This window comes from Octodon degus, unplaced genomic scaffold (genome assembly GCF_000260255.1).
Source record: "Octodon degus isolate 3935 unplaced genomic scaffold, OctDeg1.0 scaffold00052, whole genome shotgun sequence".
Taxonomy (NCBI): domain Eukaryota; kingdom Metazoa; phylum Chordata; class Mammalia; order Rodentia; family Octodontidae; genus Octodon; species Octodon degus.
Genome location: NW_004524628.1, coordinates 10655437 through 10675012, shown reverse-complemented (window position 1 = coordinate 10675012; position 19576 = coordinate 10655437). Strand labels below are relative to the sequence as shown.

General features: G+C 46.6%; 1 protein-coding gene across 2 annotated transcripts in view; it reads right to left on the bottom strand.

Moving 5' to 3' along the window:
* The window catches only part of Mrps9 (mitochondrial ribosomal protein S9), a 48912-nt gene that overhangs the window by 26448 nt on the left and 2888 nt on the right, over nt 1-19576 (bottom strand). For both annotated transcript variants that reach the window (XM_004633203.2, XM_023717489.1), the window contains exon 2: nt 13316-13495. In XM_004633203.2, coding sequence (XP_004633260.1) covers nt 13316-13495 — 180 coding nt within the window. The remainder of the gene's footprint in view (nt 1-13315; nt 13496-19576) is intronic.

Below are 19576 nucleotides of genomic sequence, written 5' to 3'. Positions count from 1 at the left end.
CTTCAGTCACACCGTGTGAAGACATTCAGAAAGAGGACTTCCAGAGCTGCTGCAGAGAGTGGCAAGAGTGATGGATGTATATACGGAGGGGAATATTTTGATGGGATTCAGGGCCACATATCTTTTTCTATAATAAAAAAGGGAAGGATAATCATTAAAAATGATGACCACTTCTGGTCACACTGTGCACAAGCACACAGAACTGCTGGGCAGCAGATGTGGTAGCAGAACTGTGAGAGAAGGTATGTGGTTAGAGGTCAGCTTAGGGTGTACTTGGGCGTTATGACATCTGCAATCCTCAATGGGTGAGCAAAACAACTGTTTTATATGTACAGGCACAGGAATATGCCAAACATGCCACAGGGCCAAGGCAGGGAATAAGCCTGTGTATATTCACTGGACACTCAAATGTTATGTAATCTGAGTTTCAAAATAGAAAGGTGGGGACAAAGTTAAAAATCTACAAGTGGCACACATGTGCTCACCCCCAGCCGGTCCCCTAGAGCCACCACCACCCACAGCCCTTCTGGGCCAGCAGCCTGGGACCATGCCACCCGTTCACAGCACAGCAGCAGCTCCAAGCCATGCAACCTCAACAGAGGGGCCCCCAACACCAAGGCTTGTGCTGGATGCTCACAGTATGGAAAACCGTACTGCTTAGGAGCGGAGGGCAAACGTCCCCAGCCAGCAGCCAGATGGGCATCTGGTTCTCCAGCATGCACCACGCACCAAGCTGTTCTTGGCATTGCTTACAAACATGAAAATTCAAGTACTTGGGTGATCACAACTAAGATCTGTGGAGAAAATGAAAATTGAAGAATTCCATCCCACAGTTGGATTGCTCATGAAAACTATGACACAGGAGTCACAAGAAGTTCACTGGTAATGCTAAAATTAAAGCACTGCAAGGGATGTCTAGGACTTGTAAGACAGAAAAACAAAACAAAACAAAACAAACCAAGAATAGGCCAATAAAGAATTTACTGAAATTCAACTCAAAGGGTCAGGAAAGGTGAGTCTGCCTCTACCAAATGCACCTCAGTACAGACAAATCAGCATCCATTTGTAACTTTACAATCCTCTATGCAGTAGTCAGAACAGCTGCTGCACCAGGGAGGCCCATGGAGCAAAGGCAGCTAAGTGCAGTGCAGTCTTGCAGATGCAGTAAAAAGCACACAAGACAGGATGGAAGAAAGCAGAAAGGGAGAGAGCACGGTAACAAAAACAAAGCAGTTGTTTGTAAATCACACACAATAGAAAAGACGGGCGCCAGCACGTGCCAGCTGGCCATTCAGGATGCGCCCGCGGCACCAACGTGACTGAGCTCTCTGGCCGTCCAGCTCTCTCCAGCACTGTGCAGCTTCCCTGGTTTCGAAGCACAGGACTACATGTCTGTAGCGAAAAAGTAACTGTTGTTTTCTGGCTGCTTAGCTCCCAGCTAAAAGACAGCTGCTACAATCAAGCACTGAATGCCCTTCTGAAGGAACAGGGACAGAAGACCAACAGGAGAAGCAGGTGAGGAGGGCAGAGCGCTCCCATGGGGCACAGCTCTCCGTTCCACACTGAGTCCTGATGCAGCAGTGCTGAGCACAGGCACAGGACATGGCAGCCCTCGCGTGTCCTACTCCAGCCAGGCCTGCAAGCCCACTGCTCTGGGCTCCTGACTCGCAAGGCACGACCTCCCCGACTTGCTGCGGCAATCAGACAGCTCCAAGCTGCATTCAGTCACATTATGTGTATCTAAGATGCACTACTTCTCCTGAACTTTAAAAGATAAAACAGTCACACACTCATAAGCTCCATTTCACAGATAAAAAAGAGGCAGCGAAATAGCCAGCTCAACATCACACTGGCGGATGGCAAGGCCAGCATTTGAACACTGCAGCACTTAATTGGGGAACGCAGCTTTCCTACAGCAAGTATCCAACTCAGTTCTCTCATGTAACAGGACTTCTTCACTGACATCAAATTTATTCAGCCAACAGCAATAAAGTTTAGGGAAAACTCCAAAAGCCATCCAATGTTTTGACCTCACCTGACTTCTAGACTGTCTGCTAGCTTAGAAAGCTGAGTAAATGCATGCCAACCTCATTCACTGGGGAGACAAAGTGTGTGTGTACATGTGACCTCAAAGGTGAGTCATGAGCACATCAGGAGGGGCCACCACAGAGCCACCTGCAGGCCACAGGAGGACGGTGGTACCTTTCCCAGCCACAGTTCTGCCCAGTGCAGCCTCCTCTCTGAGGCCCGTTTGACCATCCGCCTGTCTGGGACCTCCCGTCCAACATCTCCCAGTCTGTGCCTCTGTCTACTGCAGACTTGGCAGCTGCTGTGACCCATCCTCCTGCTCTCCTCCTCTGCGAGCCCAGTTCTGCTGCCCACCAGGCTGGCCCCAGCAGTTCCCACGTGCATACCTGCACTTTGGAGGCAGCTCCCACGCCCCAAAGTGCCCCACTGTGCCCCGCACCCCAGCTTCAGCCTGCAGGGGCTGCTCAGGGGTCAGGCCCCATCTGAGTGGCCCTGTACAGCTGTGCTGCAGTCTGGATGTGGACAGCGCCCAACCATCACTCCTTATCCCTCCTCCTTCTGTACCCTGGCCAGCCTGGAGGCGGGCTCACACAGGCGCAGGACTTCAGTCTGCATCACAGATTTTTCTCTCCACAACTACAGCAAAGGAAAACCAAGACCCAGAGGCAGTGGGGAGTGCTCCTCCATGCCAATCAGATGGAACAGTGGTGCTGTGGTTAGACCTTAAACTGCTCTCCCCATTTTTAAAAAATGTATTTGGTTGTTAGAGGGTTTCACTACGCAGCTCAGACTCATAGTACTCCTCCTGTTTTCAGCCTCCCCAGTGCTGGGATTACAGGCATGCGCCACCACGCCAGGTCTCTGTGGCCACCTGGCTGGCTCAGCCCGCCCTAGGGAGTAGGGCTGGTGGGCATGTGGTACCAAGGATCGAACTGTGGGCCCTGCACTTACCTAAGCTTGCCTAAAGCATGTTAGTTCGCTGAGCTATCTTGCCGGCTTCCTGTCCTCCCTTTCTTGAAGATGTGCACTCAAATAGCCAGCAGTGAAACATTATTGTAATATACCTTGCATTTCATTTTGAAATGAAAACAGTTCAGTCAAAAACTACAAATTGAGAAACATGACAAAATGTTAAGTTACTTAATCTAGGCAATGGTCATAAGGTTATGCACCGCACGGCTTTTCTATATGACAGTTTTTTCATTAATATTCAAATTATATTTACTGCCATTGCTGTCAAGCTACAACGTTCGGGTATTTCTCAATTGTGCTCCCAACATACACTTGATACTGAACATGAATACGTGTGTGTGTGTGTGCGCATGCGTGTACAGGTACGCACAGTAACCACTTCTTACACTTACATTTCCCAGAATACTGTCTTTCTTTTCAATAACAAGATACAACCAAGCGCCCACTTGGGGGCACTCATCCGGCCCACGGGGTCCGGCAGGACTTTCTCCAAGAGCCCGTGCAGAATGACAGTGCACTGCGGCTGGCTCGGGCCTGGGCACTGGACATACAGCTTCACCTTCTGGAGCAGTAATCACACCAGTGGTAGCCGTAAGTTCCGGTCTTCCGGTCAAACCCCTGCCCAGCCCACGAGCACTGGTAAGGAGTGTGGACGTCACTAGGAGCCAGAGGGACTGGCTGGGGCCTCACACCTATACTTGTGGTCCCCAGTCCCAGGGCCCATGGAGACTCGACATGCACGTCAGCAGAAGCCCTTCTGGGGACACTGGCTTGCTTTCTCTCAGGCCTCACCCCGGTGCCTTGGCTTCCGTCATCAGCTTCTCTCTAAAGCTACGGCTCAAGAGCTTCCTGAGCTCTCCTAGCAGAGGCAGCAGCTTCACTTCTCCACAGATTCCAAAGACTGGGGAGCTCTGCTCACTCTGGGAAAACACTTCAGTGAGCTAAGATCGTTCTGGGTTGATCTGCTAAGCTCTTGGGCCTCCCAAAACACAGCAACCACAAATACAATCTTCCAGTGCCACAGATAGCAGTGGGCTTGGCCTATAAAATTCACACCAAGGAGCGTGTTTCAAATAAGACAGTTATTATAAAGAATAAATAACAAAAATGATGGGGGGGGGGGCTGGCTAGACAGCTCGGTGGACTAACGCGCCTGCTAGTGCTGAGAGCAGCAGCCAGGTCGGATCCCTGCCGAGTGGAGCCAGCCCCGCCCCCAGGGCCTGCTGAGACAGTGACTGAAACTGGGGGTGGTAGCGAGCCCCTGCAACCCCAGTGCGTGGGAGGCTGAACACAGGAGCAGCAGGACGAGGCCGAGCTAGTGGTGAGACCCCGTAAATTCTCATGGACCCTGTCTTACATGCATCTTAAGACATGATAGAAGGGAGCCTACTCCACATAAAAATTTAATGGGAGACATATAGAAATACCAGAAAAAAAGAGAGAGATCTGCTGGCAAAGAAAGCACTGGGATACTTGCGCCTTTTTAGCAGCTCTCCCGTTACACAGTGCTGTGAGGAGCAGTGAGAATCCAAAGGCTCTCCCAGGTAGAGCCTCGGGGGAAGGAGGAAGGCAGGCCCTGCTGGTGTCCTCGCCCCTCAACCTGCCCGGAGGGGAGGGGCCGCCTCGGTGCTGAGGTCCTGCACTGCACGTCCCACAGGTATCCAAAACAGGGAATCTGAGGCAACCCCAGAGGAAAAATTATCACTTAAAACTAGCAAACATTCAACCCTTCCCCAAAATAACAACAACAACAACAAACTGTGTGTCAGCAGGGACCCAACCAAGGACTCTTCCAGACACTCCTGAACAGGACAGCCAGATTTCTCCGCACTTCGGGCCTGGCCTTGCTGTTTTGGGAGACTCATCTCAGCGTGAGAACAAGCCTGGGGCGTGGCTGGTGGCAGACGCCCTGGCATCCCAGCACCATCAGTTTCACAGTGACAAAGCCCAAGATCCAAAAGCCATTGCCCTACACACTGGTTTAAGGTAACGCCTGAGGCTTTCAGTTTTAAATTCACACTGAAGAAAATCTGAGCCAGGGGGCTGGGGGCAGCACATTTCTGTGAAGTTCTAGCTTGGTATTTCTTAATTTCTAAAGTTTATATGGAATTCAGTTTGCCAAAGTTCTCAGGTGTTCTGAACTACAAATCTTACACTCAAACAAGCCATTACACACACAGCTCAGGTTCAGTGTTCAGCTGCGCACAAAAATCAAAACAAAACAAAAAAATACTACTTCCTCCGAGATTGGAGTGCACATTTAATGCTGGGCCTACAACCCTTTAGAACAAGACAATAGCAAGCCATGCATACTTTGTGTGAATCCGAAACAAAAGAGTACTGAGAAAAGGGGAAGTAAACAATGTAAACTTTAATCCAAATAAATCATGGAATAAAGGTAACCGTGCCAATAAAAAAATATATCTTTTTAGGTTTTACCCAGAATCCTGGTAATTCCAAGGTTCCCTGAAATGAAGGTGAACAACTCGACTATAGCATCAGGCTTCAGCCAATGTCTGAAGGACTGCGGGCGCCGCCCGGGAGAAGACTGGGTCAGGAACGCAATCTCTATTAATTAGGGATCCCAGCTGGGCAGTGGGCTTGCAGCTGTTAACTTGATCAATGACTTACCTAAATGTCATCTCCACTGATTCGCTTATAAATTACCAGCAAGTGAAACTAATGTACAGGTGCTAATTTATTTAAACTGTTCTCTACAGTTCTACATAGCTTTATAAACTGCATCTGGCACCTAATGTTAGCTGTCAGGTGTACTTAGACATGCCTGTCCTAACGACTCTGTTCATTAGAAGTGAGTACAAATTATGAAATATTGTGAAAAATGATACATCAAATGGAATGGGCACAGCAAATCAATTAGAGAAACTCCATACAGCATATTCACACTTAAGAGAATAAAACATTCTGGCTTCAGATGAGGTCTATAATACCAATTAAAAAGTAATTGGTATACTTCAGTACTGTTATATATCAATTTTCTGGCCTTCTTCCTAAAATTCTATAGTAATGTAGAACTTAACTTTTAATTCTCAAAATGAAGGGCATTTGTAAATTCAAGTGCAAATCTGTATTCATATATTATGTAAGTGAAATGTCTGCATAGTTATAAAATGTATAACTACCACATGCTTAATTAAAAAAGGAAAATGTAAATACTGATTGTCCTCCTCTTTTCTGTGTTTGCAATCCTATGAGTCTTACACGAAGGTGTAAGAAACTCAGTCACCCTGACCAGATGGGCAGTCACCATTGTCGTTTGCTCTAGCACAATACTGCAGCCCAGTGTCACAAGCACCAAAGCCCTGGCACACTGTCACCCAGCCACCATCCTGCCAGGGTGGGCACAGCTACTCCTGCCTGCCTCGACAGCACTTCAGGCCAGCTACCAGCTTGGGCACTGGAGCCTCTTCCAAGCTTCTCTTCCCCTCCTCTGGGAACCTGCTCCGCTTCACACCTACCCAACAGACCCTCCCACCCCCACCCCTAGGAACACTGTGGCAGTTAAGGAGGATTTCCCTGCACCTACCACCACCTCGCAGTGCCCAGGAGTGGCAAACGGGACGGGTGGGAGCTGGGAGCTGCAGTGCTGAGTCCATTTTCCACAGCTAGCATGCATTCAAAGCACTGCCACACCATGGCAGATGTCACTCCTGGTCCTGCCCTGCGGGTAGCCAAACCGGCCCTGGTGGTCAGCAGGCAAAGTGCTTTGATGCGACCTATTGAAACAGGCAACCTGTACTTGCCAATGACTAACTTCCTTTTAATTTGCAATTATAATGACTAAAAATTTTTCATATGTTTTATCTCTTATGTTCTGTAAGCAAGTAAACATCTGGTGTAAAAAAAAAATTTCCTATGTTTTAAATTGCCACTTAAAAGATCCCACGAGGTATACAGTACTGTGGCCTTAATAATACATCTTTGAAGTGACGTAACTTTAAGTGCCAATGGGCACTGGACACAGCAGAACTATGTTTACTAAAACATTATACCAGTTATAGTTTCCTATTTTATTAACTTCCACCTGTACTATTTAAAAGCCTTATTTAAAATGCTAATACGTAAGATTAATGGGGTTTAATTCCTACAAATGAATTATACAGACAATATTCAGTGAAGCCTGATTTCTATTCAACTGTGTTCCCTAAAACAAAGTTGTAAACCCAGATATCGAGGAGCAAAATACATAAAAAGCCAAAGCCCCTGGCAGATTCATGGATTTCAGAGCAGGAGGGCACACAGGACAAAGGCTCAGCACTAATTCTCACACTGAGGACTTTAGCTATGTGGAGGCAGACAGAGCCGCAGGCCACCCCGACACGCAGGGATGGGGCCATGGGTCACAGGGAGGGAGGCCAAGGCTCTATAGGCCTGCTTAGCTTGGGAAATGTCACCCCAAAAACAAACCCTGGAAAGTGTGGGAAGAAGAGTGTTCGGATACTGAGTGATCTGGTGTAACCTCTCCTATAGCCACAATAAAAGGAACCCGCCTTACATGTTTCCAGAGATATGTCAAGGGTGACGTGCACAGGGCTCCTTGACAGTGCCACACACACACGTGCACACACACACACCCAGGTTTGCAGTTTGTGGTGGTTGTCTTCATTACACATAATGAAAAGTAAGCTTCTTCTATCTAGAAAACTCATTTTTGCCGAGTTTCTAATTTCCTTACCATACAAAGTAAGAAAATATGGTATCCAGTTTTAATTTATATATTGGAAGGCAAACATGTTATAAAAGATGCTTATGACTTCTAAATATGTAAGAGCAATTGCAAAGGAAGTTTAAATATTTTTATTTTGGATAAATTATTTCTTAACAGTATTTTTTCTGCATGAGCATGCTAAATCAGACCCATGAGCTATACTATCTTGCAGTTTATATATAAGGCAAAACCTCTTACAAAAATAATACTGTCAAAAAAATAAGTGAAAGCCACTATATTGGTAATAGAGTTGTAATGCTTTGCTAAGAGGAATCACTGGAAATCCACTAAAATTAACACAATGCCAACAGTTAACAGGTACAAACTGTGAGCCTTGGGGAAGCCCCTAATCCTGAAGTGGCAGAATCATGACAGCAGCACGGGGAAAGCAGCCACACCATCTTCACGTGGGCCTCAGGCACCAAGGAAGGTGCACGCCCAGCCACTGCTGAGGGGCGAGGACCTCCCTTTCAGTTCAGGCCACAGGAGCCAGGCACCCAGTCTCCCAACCCTTACTCCATCCTGAGGTGGGCATCAGGGATCAGCTCAGAAACAGGAATACCAGAGGACAGACTGTGACCAGCATGCTGGCCTGTGACACAGTGCAGAGCCTGGTAGTTCCAGGTCCTGCCTCCCCACATCACTCCAACTACAAGGCAGTTTATCAAAACTCAGTCAGTTCAACAAGAAATCATGTTCTACGATGGTATTCGTTACAAGAGATTCAACTCCACTGTGGAAGAGTCTATAAGGAAGAACTAGTTATCATAAAATTCAGGATTCCTTCACTGGCTGAAGGTAAGGGAGTTTTTTATTATGTCCTTTTCACACAATGACAATAATGCCATGAAGTCACCACTCACCACACCACACACACACACACACACACACACACACACACACACACAGGTGTAAAAGAGCAAAACAGTTGCCACCACTTACACTCACACAGCGATGCTATCTTTACCCTGGGAAACAATTCCACACTTTGAGAACCAGAGCTAATTACAATATACTGCTAAAAATTAAGTTTCTGCATGATGCAATGATGTGTCCATTATGCTGGGGATCTTTTAAGATCTCTCTACATAACATTAAGAGAGACAGATTCACTGTGTCAGGTGCCAACACCTTGACAAAAATTTTTAAAGACATTTTAGTATATGAAAGAGTTGTCTAAATCTTAGTTTGTCTAAATACATTTCATAAATGCCTTTGACTCTTGTATTTTAGCAACTGAATAAATAATACAGAAAACCAGTTTTGACACTATATAAAAATAACTAATGGTTTTATCTGAAGACAATGGCATTTAATTTACCTATGTGAAAATTATGGTGAGCACAGACTTTAACTAGGTAATTGAATTAAATTACAGGCCATGTCTACTCCGTACAAATTACACTCTCACAAAAATAATTTCACCATTGTAAACTGACACTTACAGTAAGCATCCCAGCAGTGAACTGGCCTCTCCAAACACAGTTCATTTTCAATATGTGCCCTACAAACGCATCTAAGCCTTCAGACAGGCTGAGGCGGCTGCCACATGCGCTTCTACCCACGAGCTAAACACACTCAGGCTCGTCTGGAAAGGCAGTGGGGCTGCTCGGGACATGCTGGTGGCAGCCCTGTAGGGCAGCGGCACGAACGGTCCTGCTGAGAGCTCTCCTCAAGGACACCCTGGCCACCAGGAGAGCGGGACCACACAGCAGTACAAGAGTCAAAATGGAAAAAAATACCTAGCCACAAAGAAAAGCCTTGGTCCAACTTTGCTGAATGTTTAGAGAATATCAACTCTTCTAAAACAGAATAGTCCTGTTTCATAAGACATTCTAATAAAATTACAGACCAGTATTAGGTACAAAAGTCCTCAACAAAATGGCAACCAAATTTAGAAACATATAAAAAGCATTATAAAAGTGATGAGGTAGAAGTTGTATCATGAACAAGGATGGTTTAACATCTAGAAATTAATATATATAACACCTGTATACATAGAATAAAAGATAAAAGCATTTTAAAAAGCATTTAACAATATCTTAACATGTCAACAACAGCAACAACAAAAAAGTTCAACCAACCTGGGTAACAAAAGGGACACCACGAACTCCATGGAAGTGCCTGTAAAAGCCCTATGGCCAACGCCATACTTACTCATAAAAGAAAGAAGCCTTTCCTCGAGGGCGGGAACAAGGTAAGAAAGCCTGCAGTTTCTACTCAACCTTGCGGGAGGTGAACCAAGGCAAGTAGTAAGGAAAAGAAATAACGGACACCTACACTGGACGTACAGCTGTAGAGTGGAGCTGAATTTGTGGGTGATAAGACAATAAACATCCCAGGAAATCCACAAAAAGACTGAGAGTTAATACAGGACTTCAGTAAGTTTGCAACTTCTAGTTCAATATATACAAATATACAAAATAGACACAAAAATTGAGTACACTTATAAGAATCCAGGAAAAACTTGTATTTACAATGGCATTAAAAAAAAAACACTAAACACTTAGGAATAAATTTAACAGAAGGAGAGTCAAACTTGAGGCTGTAAGAGCTATAAGCCCTCACGGAGAAACTGAAACTGGCAAGCAGGCTGTCCCACGAGCACAGACCAGAGCTCACACGGACGCCGAGGCTCTGTAGTGCTGGGCCAAGTCCTCACTGGCTCACGGCAGAACTGCAAAGTCGGTTCTGAAGCTCCAGCTCAGAGCCCCAGTGTCCACGCTCGTTAGAGAGCTGCAGGCCCCAAGGCGCAGTGGGACTGCTGTCAAAAAAACAGCTCAGTGGAAGAGAACTGAGCATGCAGAAGTAGCTCTCTCTGACAGTCAAACTGACTTTTCATAAGGCAGACAAAATAATTCACCAGGAGAAACCGCGCTCTCAGAGACACTGAATCGCCACACACGGAAGAAGCTGGGCCCCACCTCACACATATACAAAGAGTACCTCCAAGCACAGCAAAGCACCAACCGGAAGAGCTGCAGCCACAGAGCTTGTTGGGGACAGTGAGGGTCACCCTCCATGACCACAGCAGTGGTGGTGGTTTACGCATGTTCCCACATGTTCCCGAGAGAAGCGAATGCAGCTAGCACAAAGGCACAGCATGTGTGCCCAAGTGACGCTACCCACAGGAACCGGAATGGAAGGGGTCCAAAGGCCCATCAACGCATGACGGGACTCAAAATACGTTGCTGATCTGCTCCACAGAAAATTATTCAGAAAAAAGAAATGAAGCCAGGCGTTGTGGTGCACGCCTATCACCTCAGCTCTCTGGGAGGCTGAGGCAAGAGGACGCAAGTGAGAACGCAGTATAGGGCCACTCAGCAAAACCCCACTTCCAAATGAAAGAAGAGGTGAGCAACAGTAACAAAGCCGGGTGGTGCAGACCTCCAGGGCCTAGGGCGCCAGAAGGACGACGTGCCCACGCGGGCCGGGCTGTGGCACGGGTACACCTTGGGAACTGGCCAAGTGAAAGAAGCCAATCACAAAAGGTCACTGTTGCGCAGGCAGAATGATAAAGGTACCAAGTTTCAGGCTGGCACGGTAAAACGTTCTCAAATGAGATGCTGGTCAGGGCCACCCAAACTGTGAGGAGACTACAAACCAGTAAGTTATGTACTTTCAGTGTTAGGTGAGCTACCTCTGACCAAAGAAGCTACCAAAGAGCGGCAGGAAGCAGCGAAAGAAGCTGTTTCAGGAGCCAAGAGTTAGGGAGACAGAGGTTATGTTACAGGTAGAAAAGAAAATCTGTCATGTGACCACGAAAACACCCGAGTCCATCTCTAAAGGGCATGTGAGATAATACAGGGAAGGAGGAAACCTTGTTTCATCTCTGACCTTTGCTTCAATTCTTAAAATAATGTTTTTTTGTTTTTTTTGTTTTTTTTTTTAATTAAGTAGATAATGGTTACTTTTTGTTCAATTCTTGGGGGAAAAAAAATCACAAGTTCTTGAGTACATGGCTCTTTCAGCTAAAAATGATGTGATCCATTCCAGGTCCTGGCTCTGAGAGGAGACGGGCACGCACACTACCTTCAAAGTTTAAGGTCTTGGAGCGTCTCTGCTTTGCATACTTGCATGGAAACACAACGCTGTCTCATTTTTTACAAACATGTAGCAGAGCCTGTACTACCTCAGACAAAGTTAAAGCATTGTTAAAATGCAATTTTCTTAATCCCGTCCAGATTGAGCCCGAGAAGGAGGACAGCAGCTACAGGGTCTGCAACTCCAAAGCACCCAGATTCAGGAGGGCAATGAGAAATCCCCAACCGAGTCAGAAACCTTGGTCTGGAGTCTCAGGAGACGCTTGGGCTCCATTCGCAAATTCAAACAATGTACGGAAAGATGAGGACAGAGGAAAACTGTGTAAAGTTGTACCATGATTACAAATAATAAATGTAATCAACTTCCATTTTCCATGGGTTCCGTATCTATGGATTCAATTACCCTGGGTGGAAAATATTAAAAAATAAATCCCATCTGTATTAAATCCGCACAGGCCGTTTTCCTCGTCACCATCCCCTAGACGATACAGGGTATAAGTGCGTAACGAGCACTTACACAGCGACGACGCTGCCTGAGGTGCACACTCTGGAAAGCAGTGCAGACTGGAGGGCCGGTGCGTAGGCTTCCTGGGGGCTCAGGTTAGAGGTACACACCTGGCACTTACGGCAGACGCTGACACCCACGCAGGCACAGGAGCCGGTCCCCAGACAAAGCCACGCTGGCCCCGACGCCGGTGGCTCAGGACAGTGTGGCACCCTCTATGGCGCTCACAAAATGAGACACCTCGATGGGCCTCTCAGACACATCGCTAAGCCAAACGTGAACACAGCCGAAGCCATACAAAACCCAAGTCTAGAGGAAGCTGCTACTCTTCAGTAAACATAAAATACCGTGGAATGGTAAGTGCTACTCTCTATCCGAGTGCCAGAATTGAACCCAGGCCCTTGTGCTCGTCAGGCACGCACTCTTCCACGGAGCTAGATCCCCAGCAAGTGTTGCTTTTTAAAAATCAGAGCAACTTCTAAGATGTTCCACGTAAGCTCCTCAGCCACCTGCTCTGCTGTGTTTACTGCTGTCACTCACGTCCCGAGCATACAGCAATCCAGGAGAACCCGCAGAGAATTGTGGCTCTTGCTCTCACATCACTCACACACATCCGGCTCTGAAGGGTCAGACCCTTCTGGTGCTAGATGACCGCACCGGTCTAAGTTTCCCGTGGGATGCCCCACAGCCAATCCTGCTGCCACCACCACGCGTTACCAGTTCGTGATGGAGCCAAGTCCTGGCAGCACACAGGACAAACGTTCCCCGGCTGTGCAAGGACATGCATGAGGGCTCCTGCAAGCTTGACCCAAGAAGGGCATCGTTTCTGACTAAAACTGAAAACTCACCTGACTTCGTGATGCTTCAAATACAGAACGGCACCTCTCTCAGAAGTCATGCTTCCAACTCGCAACAGGTACACAATGGCGTCTTTCCCTGTTCTGACGGTCTGGTTCAGTTTACAAGGGTTTATGCTGAAGAGCACCACTATCTAACACTTTACAGCGATCGCTTTCCAATACAGCGCACTGTACTTACGTCAACATCCTCCTGCGTGAATGTCTCCGGGTCCTCCCCCATCATGTTGGCTAAATGTCTCTTCCCTATGTTGAACTCTTCAATCTGTTTTTTAATAAAGTCTTCTGTGTATGTCTCGCGTCTGGAGGCAGGGACATTTTTCTTTGTTGTTACAACTGTGGTGTGAATTGGCCTCGATAGCTACCAGAAAATATAAAAGGAAAGAAAAGATGGCATATTAAACAGTGCTCTAAGAGGCTGTCTCTAAATTACACAGGGTCTCCACATAGTTGTTTTTTCTATTATGGTACTTGGTACACAGGAGGTCAGAACCTAAGTCTAAAAACTGCTGCCTGCTCAAAAGCTTGCTTATGAAAAGGGTACCCGACTAGAGCAGCGCCGTCACACACCGACTCCCTGGAAGGACGGGACAGACCTGCTGCTCTAGCCTCTGCTCTGGATGCTGGCTGGCCAGGCTGGCAGGCCACAGCAGTTACCGCGGAGGTGGAGTGCGAAGCCCCTCCCTCAGGAAGCAGCAAAGGCCTGCAGACAGAGCGCCCTGAGCCCGAGCACCGGGCGAGCCTTCCGCAGCGGGCTCTCACCTTGCTGGACAGAAGCACCCCAGCCTACGGCCTTCTACCTGGCCACCTTGGGTCAGGACTTGACTCCCTGGTCCTCGGTGAAGCACACAAGGTGAAGAATGATGTGACGACCAACACTGCAAAGAGCTCTTACTAATTCAGTTCAACATGCTAACTGGAAATAAACACTGTATCTTTTTTAAAACATCAGTAATTATATCACACTTGCTGCTGGAGTCATTTTTACAGTGGCATAGGAATTTCTATTTGAAACATTAATATTTCACCTTCAATAAAGGGTGTTAAAAAAAACAGAAAAAATATTTTAAATGATATTCCACTGCATTTAGTAGCTGCATTTAGCTAAAACAGACCTTTCTGGTTCTTGCTTTTGAGATCATTCCCTGCCCAGCAACTGCAAACACTGAGCCTTTAGCGCTGAGGTCCCAGTCATCTACCCGCTTCCCTTACCATGAACACAAGAACCACACTCCCCCCCACCAGCCCACTCCCTCCCCTCTGGGACTCCCTGGATATCCTCTGCAGTAATTCATCACTACAGTTACAACAGTAGACATACTTTTAAAATACATGGAAAATATTACAATATCCAATGAATGGTACAAATTACAGGGGGCCGGGAGGTGGCTCAGTGGAATAAGCACTTCCCTGGCAAGCGCAAAGGCCTGAGTTCAATTCCTGGTTCTGCCAAAAAACAAACAAAATTATAATTAAAGTGCAAATTAACATGGTGAAAACTTCCTTCCAACTCTTTTACACTCAAATCCTCATGCTGCCAGATGCAGTGGTGTGCACCTCCAGCGCTCTGAGGCTGAGGTGGCAGGGTCCCAAGTCTGCCCCCAGCGTGAACACCTCGACCTAAAGAGACCCTGTCTCAAGCAGACAAATAGATAAACAAACCAACAACAACGACAACAAAAACTCATAAACCTTTATTTTATGGTTGATTTTCCTTCAGGACAGTATATAAGCATTTCTCTTTAGCTCAGCAAGGAGGGCACGGGGGCATGCACAGACCACTCTGCTACGTCCCCTGCTCATCCCCCTTGTGCCTTGGCCACACCTGGACTTCTCACAGGGACACTGTGCTGGGCACAAGGCATGCCGACTCTGGTGCGCTGTGTGGCTCCCCACCACCCTGTGCAGGGCACAAGGCACGCAGACCCTGGTGCGCCCACCCTGTGGACAGGGGCGACACTGCTCTTTCCTCCTCCCTTCCACGGCCAGGCACCATTCGCACCAAGCCTCACCGTCACAGCACTGTTATCTCCTGTTCCTAACATTTCACAAGGCTCTTCTTTGCTTTATAACTCTCCACGTTTGCTCTGAACAAAGAGGAAGCTCGCTCCCTAAGTGAGCGACAAGTGCCTTTGTGCCTTGGAGATGGGGGCACAGGCACAAGGCTGAGCTGGAAAGTAAGCCACATGGAGAGGCAGTTCTCCCAGGCGCTCTGCCCAGAGGGATGCTGCTTATAGCGTTGGGTTTGTACATCACAGGATGGGATCTTTTTCTCAAGGTGAAAATAACCCACTCTCAATAAGTGACTCCGAGTTCAAGCAAAATCCCGAATATATTCAACTAGGTCACAGCACCCCACTCTGGGGAGAAGAAATGAACTTCTCAGTGTCTATGCTCCAATCCCAGAAGGAGGAACTTGGGGGAAAGGGGAAGAGCAAAATCTGGAGGTTGGAAATGCTGGGTTGAGGTGTCTGATGTGGTCTGCACCAGGGGTCTGAGGGGGCTACCTGTCCTGGAAGTCTCAGGATGTGACACTAGCACTCGCCAGTGATACAAGACAGGCTCTCTGCTCCATCAGGAAACAAAGTAACCTCCAAGAAGGGGGCAGGCAGAAGGCAAAGTCACTGCAGCTTCCCTGGAAAGTAGGAGGTGAGATGGTCTGCTGAGAGGAGGTGAGCCACTTGAGAGCTTCCTTCTCTATGGGCAATGACAGAAGGGGTGAAAAAAAACCTAGAAAAATTCAGTATCCATTCACACTGGATGTGAGCTACAGCACTACAGAAGAAACTCGTAGAGGATCTAGTATTTTGTCAATTATCATTTCCTTCCCGACAGATTTCCTTATAGATCTCAGTAGTATAAGTTTTGTCACAGAACTTACATCTTAGGCTCCATAGTATCTTTCAGCATTACAAAGATTCCCACTGGCATGAAATACTTTTTACCATGAATTCAATTCTGTTGAAACACTGTAATATTGAAATATCATAACCCTTTCAACCACCTAATTAAATCTGCCTGGAATAGCCTCACCCATGTTTTTCATTTAAATTTTATGACATTTTAGGGATTCAAGGGCCAGGCATGCCCTGACCACCTGCAGAGTGCGGGTGGAAGGACACAGATGTGGTCTGTGATCCGGCGAGCGCAGAGTCTAGTCTCATGTTAAAGGCCTGGTGCTCACCGCAGAGTGTGGTGCAAGTCTGCTTCAGGAAGGAGCTGGAGACCAGAGCCCCTCTGAAGAGGAACAGGCGAAGCTTCCTCTTTATTCCACCCAGGCTCCATGCCTATTGGCTGGTGCCACGCCTCAGCACTTGACCTACAATCACCAGGCAGCAGCTCTCAGAAGCCAACTTGACAAATCATAACTGACAATCACAGGGCTTTTTCTTGGACACACTGGAGTTTTTTGGAAAAAAAAAAAAAAAAAAGATGTTTTGGACACAGGGCCTCACTAAGCAGTTCGCACTCGTACTGGGGCTCCTGCTCAGCCTCCTTGGCGGTGGGACTACAAGTGTGTGCTGCCATGCCTGGTTTTGGGGCCAGTCCGGCACGCAGTACTGGAGATGGAACTTGGGTCCTTGTGCTTGCCCAGGCAGGCGTTCAGAACACTGAGCCATCGCCCCTGGTCTACAATTTCAATTTCGAATAGAAAAATCTTCTGTGTGTTTTCGCTTTTATTAATCTTATCCTTACATTTTCAGTGCGCCCAATTTTGTTTCTATTGCTAGACAGAATTCTTAAAAACTTTGTCCTTCAGGCCTAGTTTGGGCAAGGTATAGCCTGCTCTTGGGTACAGCCTGCTCGTGTCTTACTAGCTGCTTCAGAATAAAATGTTTAAATGCAGTTCTCCTGTCAACTCTTGAAACAAAACCACAGCCACTGAACTCTCGCGGGCTCGCCAGCGGAGCCCACCCTCCGGCGTCTCGTGCTCTGACTTCCTGTCTCCTTTCTGCACTGCGCACCGCGGCCTGCCATTCTACGGCTTTCCCCTCTTTCTGCAGGGTCCTTTCTGCCTTCCACAGCCACTGCGAATTTTCAACTTTCTGCATCTTCAAAGCTGAAGCTCCAACAGTTCCACTTTTTGTTCTTTAAATCTCATCTTTTGGCCTTACCCCACCTGGAAAGTTGAAGACTGTCCACATCAGTGTGAACCAGCTGTGGTAAAACACGGAGGCCCCTTCACCCAGAGACCCTTCAAGATCCCTGGCAGAAGCCTGAAAGCAGAGGTATCACCAAGCCCTGCATATGCGGTTTCTCCCATTGTACACACCTACAACAAAGCTACACAGCAAGCACTGGGCGAGCAATAACAACAATAATAAACAGAACAATTACAACTACAACACTACAGTTAAAATATGTAGATGGGTCCTCTTGAAAGAGACAAGACAAACGTGTCTGGACCCAGCTGGCAAGAGATAACTGAAACTAGAGAGATAAACACCGGGGTAAAGGGGGCCTAATGCAATCTTCCATTTGGTTGAATAATTTTCTTCATCTATCTTTTCCATAACTGTCTTTTCATCTTTGGCTTCTATGTTTTAGTACTTTCTTATGAAAAAGCGTCAATACTGACTTCCAAGTTTTGTTCTTCAATTGTAAAATATCACATCTATCTGTGTTCTCCAGGCTTTGTGACCTTTGTGGGCAGCTTTCTTAGTGTTAACATAGTGAAGTTTACACATATTTAGAGAAATTCTATTGTTCACTTAGAAAGTCCTTGAAAAACATGTCCCTAATTTGAGACAAGTTCTTTGGAATCTTTTCAAAAACATATCTACATAATCCTCAAGAATATGATATCCCAGAAATTCACAATATTTATTAAATTTACGAAGTGAATGTATCTGTCAAAGTTATAAATTATTCCAGCAAGGAACTCATACAAAACTATTTACATTCACAGAAGTCCACCGCGTGGCTAGTACAGTCCATTACATAACACGAGGCAGACGGTACGCAAAGCACAGCTCCTCAGCAAAACCACTAAGACTTCCTGGAGAGAAATGCTTTACAACTGTTAAGAACAATTCCCAACAAAATTTTCTACAGATTTCACTTCCCACCGAGAAGCTCTGCGAGCTACTGCTCGCCAGACTCTGTGTTTACAGAACAGTGCAGACACAACCTGACAGATTTGTTTCCTTCTGATGACAAGCAGAGGGTCACCCGAGTATGCAGACTGCCAAAGAAGCAGACATATCCTGCCAGCAATGCTGCCCAAACTGGCCACATGCCAGGGCTGACTCTACTTTAATGGTATTACTGGAGTACGAAGGAGTTTCTTTTTAGTTTAGTTGGATAAAAATGGACCAAAGAACATGCTGCTAATATGACTAGGAAAGAAAGACAAACTACAATGAAGAATTTTTTAGGAGGACAGACTGCAGTCAGATTAGAGAAAGTACACAGGAAGTGTAACACAGGGACCCCAGACGGTGGCTGTGGTGACCTTGCTGAGCTGGCTCACACGACAGGCAGCGCCCCTGTGCTTCACCTGCGTTCTTTGGAGGCTGTGTTAGGGCCCCCAGGAGGACACCTGAAAGTGGGCCTGGGACACAGCTCCAGCAGCTGAGGAGCCAGAACGTAGGGGCCCAAGCAGGCGCAGTGCAGGCAGAATGCTGTCCAGGTTAGATGCACTGTACCTATGGCATCCTCAAGAGCCACACTCAGTGCGGGCTATCTGGGTGAGGTACCCAAGTTACAGCTCTTGTGAATATTTGACAGTAAAGAATGAATTCCTCTGGAGAAGACCAGGGGGCTGTCATGAGGGAAGATGGATGCTAGGTTAAACAAACTAGGAAGCTCACTTAATGCTGAAAAGTCACCGTTTACAGTCACCTGAAAACTTAGAAGACACTCATCAATTATAGAATGAGTGGACTTCTTGAAACATGGCTGAAATGAACCAAGTATCAAAGGTGAATTGTTTGGACAAGCAGGGAAATTTGAACTCGGAATGGGTAACAGATGATAATTCTGGGAGATGTGGTATCGGCATGGGGGCTATGTTTTTTAAATATCCGTTAGAGATGTGTATTCAAGTACAAGTAAAATACAAACGCCTTGAATTTACAAGGACCAATCTGGCAAAGACAGAAAATGACTCGCAAAGCAACTGACTTGCTGACTATCAATGCCTGCTGATAGATACACAGGATTCATTACATTCTCTTTTATATATGCTTGGTATCTTTCATGATAAAATTCTAAAAATTAAACTGCAAGTTAATTTAACATATTTGAACAATTTCTATGGGCCAGGCCCTGTAATTGCCATAATGAGTTAAGGAAACACGAAATGTAAGAGAGGTAAAGTATTCTTGAAGTTACTGATCCTACTTGGCAAAAGAATAACAGGTGTGATAGGTAAACATAGGGGGACACACATCTACACACACATACATACAAACTCTTTTTTTTTTTTTTAATTTTTTTT